The 7,984-nt window shown below is 47.9% G+C and overlaps 1 protein-coding gene across 1 annotated transcript; it reads left to right on the forward strand.

Moving 5' to 3' along the window:
• The first annotated feature begins 951 nt into the window (after positions 1–951).
• LOC124682166 (transcription factor MYB93-like) lies at positions 952–2,128 on the forward strand. Its single transcript, XM_047216911.1, has 4 exons — positions 952–1,087; positions 1,204–1,333; positions 1,417–1,599; positions 1,795–2,128. The coding sequence occupies exons 1-4, from the start codon at positions 952–954 to the stop codon at positions 2,126–2,128; spliced, it is 783 nt and encodes a 260-aa protein (XP_047072867.1).
• Positions 2,129–7,984: the final 5,856 nt, after the last annotated feature.

Raw genomic sequence — 7,984 nt, forward strand, 5'->3', positions numbered from 1 at the left:
TTTTTCGTTATAACTCACTGCGATTTAAAAATATCAGTTGCAATCTGACTTGCAACCGTATAAAATATCAGTTGCAACTCGACTTACAAATGAAAAAAAAAATCTAAGTTGCAACCCCACCTGCAAGGCTGCAACTAAAACTTCGTTGCAACTTCACTTGCAACTCATAGGACACACGAATGGTGATGTAAATTTGTTGGTTTTGGACTTGACTTAGCACTAAGTTTATTCTAGCAATTTCCTATTTTATTATGTATCTAACAAGATTGACTTGATATTATAGAGGTTGATAGTTTTTTTTTCTAAACGTTTGGTGAAACTTTATATGTTTTGGCTTTTGAAAAAATGCATTTCTTTTACTGAAGGGAAGGAGCGCCTATTTTTCTTATTTGGGTCAAAGGTGATATATCTTTACATTCCAGAGCATACACGAAACTGAAGGTGAAAGGAGCCAAGGATGACCATTGGATAACACTATAACAGCATACTTTGGTCGATGTATCAGCAGGCAGCATACTTATTGTAAGTTTCTAACTTAAAATTTCCACACAACAAATTATAGTTAGAGGCACATCACAACACAATTGTAAACTGAGATATATAGTCAGTTAGACCAAGTCGACAAATACTAATACTAACTATCCCTCAATTCCTTCCAGCAGGACAAGAACCATGCTATCCTCCGGCCTCGAACTAAAATTTGCATTTCCTTGCGTGCGCAGACCACCAAGACACGTACATCCCTCTTCTGCACCAGAAACCGCTGCAATTTCTCACTAGAAAAAGCAGAGCAATCCACATATAACGAGACAAAACCCCACAAGTAGGGGGACAAAGATCACACACGCACGGAGGCACACATCAACACTATAAAAGCAAGCAATGCCTTGTCCTCCCGGTGGCGTCCACCACTACTAAAAGAAGAGGAGGAAGAAGCCCAAGCAGTTAGCAATGGGGAGGTCTCCTGGCTGCGACGAGAGCGGCCTCCTCAAGAAGGGCCCTTGGACGCCCGAGGAGGACGAGAAACTTCTCGAGTTCATCCAGAAAAACGGCCATGGCAGCTGGAGGAACCTCCCGAGGCTTGCAGGTACAGTCTACCTTCCTTAAATTGAGCATGTATATACGGACATCCCTAGCTAGCGTGTGTATAATTTTTTTCTAATCCCTTGACTGAACACCTGGTGTTTGTGTATGAAATTGCAGGGCTGAACAGATGTGGCAAGAGCTGCCGGCTGAGGTGGACCAACTACCTGAGGCCGGACATCAAGAGGGGCAAGTTCTCCCAGGACGAAGAGCAAACCATCCTCCACCTCCACTCCTTCCTCGGCAACAAGTAGGTCGCAGTAGCCCGTACTACACTATACCTAGATGTCCATTTGTCTGAACGCATGGATTGATCTCCATTTGTCTGATCAGGTGGTCGGCGATCGCTACGCACCTGCCGGGGCGGACGGACAACGAGATCAAGAACTTCTGGAACACGCACCTCAAGAAGCGGCTCATCCAGATGGGCTTCGACCCCATGACGCACCGCCCGCGGACCGACTTCTTCGACGCGCTGCCGCAGCTCGTCGCGCTCGCGGCGCTCCGGGGCCAGCTCGGCGGCGCCGCCTCCGTCGACCCCTCGGCGACGGCGCAGATGCAGGGTGCCGGCGCCGATATGGCGCCCATCCTGCAGGCCGCCAAGCTCCAGTACCTGCAGTGCCTCCTCCAGTCCGCGGCCACCACAATCGCATCGGCCTCGGCGGGCTCCAGCGCCGTCTCGGCGTCCGACGTCGAAGCGGCTCCTGTTGGCGCCGCCGCATGCTCGCCGCAGGGGACGACGTTGGCCGGTGCTTCTACTGCTGCTGCCTCAGCGTCAACGGCCGGCGATCACCAGATGTCGTACACGTTTTCCGAGGCGCCTGTCACCGTCAGCGATGACCTCCTCCTCGGCTGTGGCGCCGCCGGTGACTACGAGAATTATTGCCACGGTGGCTCGCTGCCTCCTCTCGCCGATCTCTCTGACGCCGCGGACGGCCGGTGCAGCGCGACGGCCTCGTCCAGCTTCGGTGGCGGCGTGAGCAGCCCCCTCCCCTGGCCGGAGTTCTTCCCAGACGAGGATCCCTTCATCACTGATTTCCTCTGACTTCGTAACATAACATACTCGATCTATACATGCGCATCCATAAGCACACGCTTTTATGCGTCTCATCCGTCGACTTGTGAATATTATCCAATATGTGCCTACACATACATGCTGCTGCATGCATGGAGGCATGGCCTACGTTTCAAAAATCGCTGTGATGCAGCTTTTTCGAAGTAGCTGGTCATTAGGAGAGTATGATTTTGTTGCTCAGAATAATAATACTGATAATGCAATTTTAAATAGAAATATAGCATGCCTTAATTAGATGCAGAATCATAATTTTGTAATTTTATTAGTACAAAGAAGCCAAACATCCATACCGAATTAACTACATAAGAAAAATCGAGACCAACCATATGGTCTTGGAATGGACCAAAATCCACATGTTGGACAAAACAATACATAATGACGAGGATGGTACTTAGACAATGCATTGAAGAAGAAATGTCCGGAATTGCTAGTTTTTTTTTTTTTCGAACTAGGCTTTCGCCCCGCTTTATAAATAAAGCCGCAACGGCCGAACCGATACAAGGTGGAGAGGAGAGCCTCTTACAAAGCAGATCAAAGAAAAACAAAAAAGAACACAGAGACCCCAAAGTTGCCACGAGGACATTGACGCGGGACCGAGTCGAAACGGGGCTCCACAACGACGCCCCCAAGAGGGAAAACGACGCATTGCGCCGCCGCCGTCGAGACCATGAGGTCAAGGGCTTTCACCCGGAGCCGTACCGCGGGGCGGATACCCACAACGACGCCCCCAAGAGGGTTGCGATACCCGCAGGCACCGCCGTCGTTGGCGCCGAGGCGCTGAGCTTTCGCCCGGAAGCATCCACACACCACGCCCGACAACTCAGCCGCCCGCAGTCCCCAAGTTGGGCATCCCAAACACGATCTGGGGGTTGCCGAGGCCGAAACGCCGCCAACACCAGGATCCCCCACCGTCCGCTCCACGCCATCCTCATGACCGAAGAGAGAGACCACCACCACCGCCGCGTTGCCCGCCGAAGAGCCAACCGCGCAGTCCACCTTCCAGGGCCGCCGCCCCGGCATCCCCACGAACTCGAGCCCATGGATGAACCAGCACGCCGCAACTCGAAATGGGCAGGGTAGGAAGGCACCATTGACAGCAGCCATCAAGCACACGGCAGCCCAAGGGAGGGGATCCACCCTCCGACACCCAAGGTGCCCGCCGACCGGACGCAGTAGCATGGTCAATGTGGCCTAAATCAGGCCCGGCCGCCTGCCAGGCCTCGATCACGCCCCATTAGCCGTGCCACCACACTGCTACGCCTAGGTCGCCGTCGCCATCCACCTGCAGCACCGGGCCGGACCAACCCATGCCACCATCGACCTGCCACGGGCTAACCGCACACCACGAGCGGCGTCGCCGCAACCTCACTCCTCGCAAAACGGCCTTGGCCGAGACCACGAACCGCCGCCAAGAAGCACCCCTGCCACGACGCCCGGGGACAAAGCCGCGCCGTTGTCGACGCCGCCATGCCGCCGGTCAAGCCGGACACTTTGTCGGCATCGAAGAACTCGCCACCGAACTCGAGCAAGAGCCTCACCTCGGCCCTCCCGGGCAGAAGATGGACTGCGCAGCCGTACTGCCGAGGACCGCCGGATCTGGGCCCACCTGGCCCAGGTCTGGCACCAACGGCGGTGCAACCTGGGAGGAGCCCCGCCGGCGCTGGCTACCTCCATGGCCCTCCTGGCCCTGGACGCGGCAAGCCTGGCCCAGATCGGGGCCCGCCTGGCCCAAACCCGGGCCGCCGCCAGCAGCCTCCTCCGCCGTCGCCCTCCGCCGTCGCCCTCCGCCATACGTTGCGGCAGCCCGCACCTCCGCCGAGAACAGCCGCCGAACGAAGCTTGTGCTCAGTAGATTCCTGCGCGTTAGATTTACATCATGATTCATGCACTTAAATTGCACGTTGGGTTGCAACTGAGTTTTTTCACTTGCAAATGCGGTTACAACTGAAAAATTTCAGTTGCAACTACGAAAAATGCCTCCAAACCGTAGATTTGCTTCGTGATCCGGGCTAATGGTGAATTGCAACATGAGTTACAACTGAGATTCGATGACATCATTCTACTGTGAACAAAGTTAGTTCTTAGTAGACTTTGAATCAATCACACCCAAAATTGTCAGCCATGGCCCATGCACTGATGCACAAATTATGTACTCCCTCCGATCCTAAAAAACTGTCTGACAACACACTTTGCAAAACAATCCTGAAAATTTACTTAGCATCAACCCGCACTCCATTATTGAACATATCAGGGATGGGATCTGGATTGGGACAACGCACGTGGAGGAGGGAGGATTGACCTGGGCTGATCAGAGGCACAATCAAGCGGGAGCGTAGCTGCATGGGATGCACGCACATGGGCAGTACTGGGCGGACTCGGCCGGGGCGGCAGAAAGCTGATGATGCGTGAATGGATTTTCCTAACCTTAGAAGGACTTAATTATAAAATGTAATTGTATTGGCCGTTGGACACTTTTTTAGGATCGGGGGGAGTAGAAATCTAGAATCTAACCAAGAAGTCGAACTTGGATGTATCACATCCACATTGAAGTTTTCAGGCAGCACCTGATTCAACAAGGGTGTGCAACACATACACGATGATTCTTAATCCAACTAGAGTTGCTAGATCATGGACTTTTGTCCGAAGAACGTGCATAATCATTTGCATTGTTGATGGCAGTCTGCCATAGTACAGCCTGCTATCGGCGAGTGCATGCTCACAGAAAGTATCACATTGTCGGTTTCTGACGTGGAAACCATTCTCGCTCAAGGAGATACCGCAAGAAGCAGGTTAAGGCCGCACGGCCATCGTTTATAATAGAAGATGTCTATCCAACGTATCTGGATCTGCCAACAAGATGTGCAAATTCGACACATTTCTTCTAAGTATACTACGAAATAACTATAGAAGTATGCCATGAAACGTCAAATCTAATTATACCCTATTCACTCGATCGACTCGACTAACCTTCTCTATAATGATGATAAATTTAGAACTTCTTATTTGCGCAAGTACCATCCACCATTTTCCGAATATTGTGGATGTAATGTATTAGTAATGTCTGACCTCTATTCGAAAATATATGCCTAGTACAATGCTAGTGTAGTTTCTTCTAGAACGAGTAACTAAACATGAATGGCAAATTTTCGGAACTGCCGTCGAGGCGAACTGAAATTCCCTGACACTACGCTATATGTGGACGATCCGTTTTGCAACTTGCTGAAAATCATGAGCATGGTACACGTACACGCGGAGATGCGTATTGACGCGAAAGGCAAAGGATATGTTGCTCTCTTGGGCCTTGCTTGATTGTTGGCGACCAAACCTCCTACTAATGAGACTACAATGTTTCAGCATCGTACATAAAGCTAGTGTGGGGATTTGTTTTTTTAAAGAATGAGAATAAGTGGCTATCCTTTTCTATGTTTTTCGTTGGGCAGGTATGAGCTGATTCACTGCTCACTGAAGCTAAAAGAATCAACTCCTAATTGTCGACATTTCACATGCTGACAGCGTTAACACCGTTGAGCCACATGGGACGTATTATATCATTGAAACCACTGAAGAGAAAAAAAAAATGGTATCGAGGTGGAGTTGGCTGTGGTTGCAAAGGAAGATTTTGTACTCTAAGAGATTGTCTATCTCCAAATTGTCCGACATTCAGTTAATAAGGATGCAGTTAACAACAGCACAATTGGTAAGGATGAAGTTGAGAAAATCACACTGAATCGTCTCAACTGCATCACATGTCTTAGGTGTATCTGTATCGTGTCAATGTCATACGTGGATCAACTGTACAATGTGTATCATATGCATCATTCCAACTGCACGGCCATTCACTCTTAATAGTGTACCACTTACAAAACCGATAAACAATTACTTCAAAGTTGCTCCCTTCAAAATTGCACACTATATTGTACTTACAAAAATACAGGAAAATTAGGAAAATAATTTTTTAAACCCACATTCCGCTAAAAGAGAGACTAGTAGGTAATTATCAGCAGTGACTATATTAGCAATGTAACCATGTTGATTTGACAAGAAATCCGGCTTCTCATACATACGAGGAAAGTTGCATACTATATATTTCATTGTGTTAGAACATGTTTTTAACTCGGGGTTTATTTAGTAGGCTGGGGCGTACTTTTTCTTTCTTTTTTTTGAAAAGGGGAGCGGAGCCCTGGCCTTTGCATCAATTGCACATAACATTTTTTTATTCATGGTGCAAAATCTAATAGTAGAACAAGTTTGATTTGGAAAAGAAAAACTCAAAGTCGTGTGCCTCTCGTCAATAACTTCGTCAGGCAACCACTAACCCTATAATACAAGACAAAAAAAAAACATAAATCCTAGGTTGGTCGCACCTACGTGGCATTGCACCCATCATGCAAATATATGACTCAATATTATTTGGCTTCTAGGAATCTAGGATAACAAGAGACAAAAGCCAAAACCGAAGAGAACTCGATTTCCAGCCGCTTCTCCTTGCTATACATGGCCATGGGCAGCCCGGCCCGAGACCTGACCCGAAATTCCTAGGCATGGGCCTAAAAAAGTATGCCCGATGGCTGGGCTTGGGTAGCCCAAAAACATGAAATAGGGAAGCAGCCCGGCCCTCGGCCTGATGGGCTTCCAGGATTTTTTGGCCGAGCCTAGACTGAGATTTTGCGTGTTGGCCTTTTCTCGGCCCGGCATAAAGTCCAACCCGACAGATGCCCATGTTTGCTCCTCACAACCGCTCCCTCCCAATCCCTCATAGTGGAAAGAAGCTACGGAAGGATGGTTTTCCAACCTTCTTCGGGTTAATACATCAGTATGTCTTTTTGACATGCTTTATCACAAATGCTGGTTGCTGCTTATCCAAAAAAGAAGTTGCTACGTGCTTACTAGGTTGGATACTACGACCACACCTTAGCTCAAGTTCAAAATGAAGGTCAAGCTATATGTAGTGTAGCGCTTTATCTTCAAAAATTCAAATAGAGTTTTAAAAATTCTAAAAAATCCATTGATTTTCCCAATCATGTACATATAGTACATACCTAGGAAATCTCAATGTGAAATACTTTGTATTGTAGGCTACACAAAAATAATAAAATTGGACATTTCAAAACTATCATTTTTTTTCATTTTTGTGTAGCCTAGAATATAAATAATTTCACTTTGAGATTTTGTATGATTGTAGGATATATATATCATTGGTTACATCCAAAAATTTAATTTTTTTTATTAAATAACGTTTAATCTGAATTTTTTAATACAGAGATGCATATAGCATCAATATCCATTTGTCCACACTCCACACCTTGACAAGAATTTATTTGTCCTTGATACGTCTCCAACGTATCTATAATTTCTTATGTTCCATGCTAGTTTTATGACAATACCTACATGTTTTATTCATACTTTATAATGTTTTTATGCATTTTCTGGGACTAACCTATTAACAAGATGCCACAGTGTCAGTTCCTGTTTTCTGCTGTTTTTGGTTTCAGAAAAGCTAGTTTACAAATATTCTCGAAATTGCGCGAAACAAAAGGCCACGTCCCTATTTTTCCAGAAGCTTCACGTAGTCCGAAGGAGAGACGAAGGGGGTGTCGAGGGTGCTCCTCGGCAATGCCCTCCGATAGGGGCTTAGGCTTGATGGAATCCTGCAAGCTGACACGAGACATCGGTTTACAGATAAGCGGGGAGAGCGATTTACCCAGGTTCGGGGCCCTCGATGAGGTAAAACCTTTACATCCTGCCTGTCTGTTCTTGATTATGATGATAACGGGTTACAATGGGGTGCCGAATAGTTCGGCTGAGATCTCGTCGAGATGGCTAAGC

The sequence above is a fragment of the Lolium rigidum genome, chromosome 1 (assembly GCF_022539505.1).
Source record: "Lolium rigidum isolate FL_2022 chromosome 1, APGP_CSIRO_Lrig_0.1, whole genome shotgun sequence".
In the NCBI taxonomy this organism is placed as follows: domain Eukaryota; kingdom Viridiplantae; phylum Streptophyta; class Magnoliopsida; order Poales; family Poaceae; genus Lolium; species Lolium rigidum.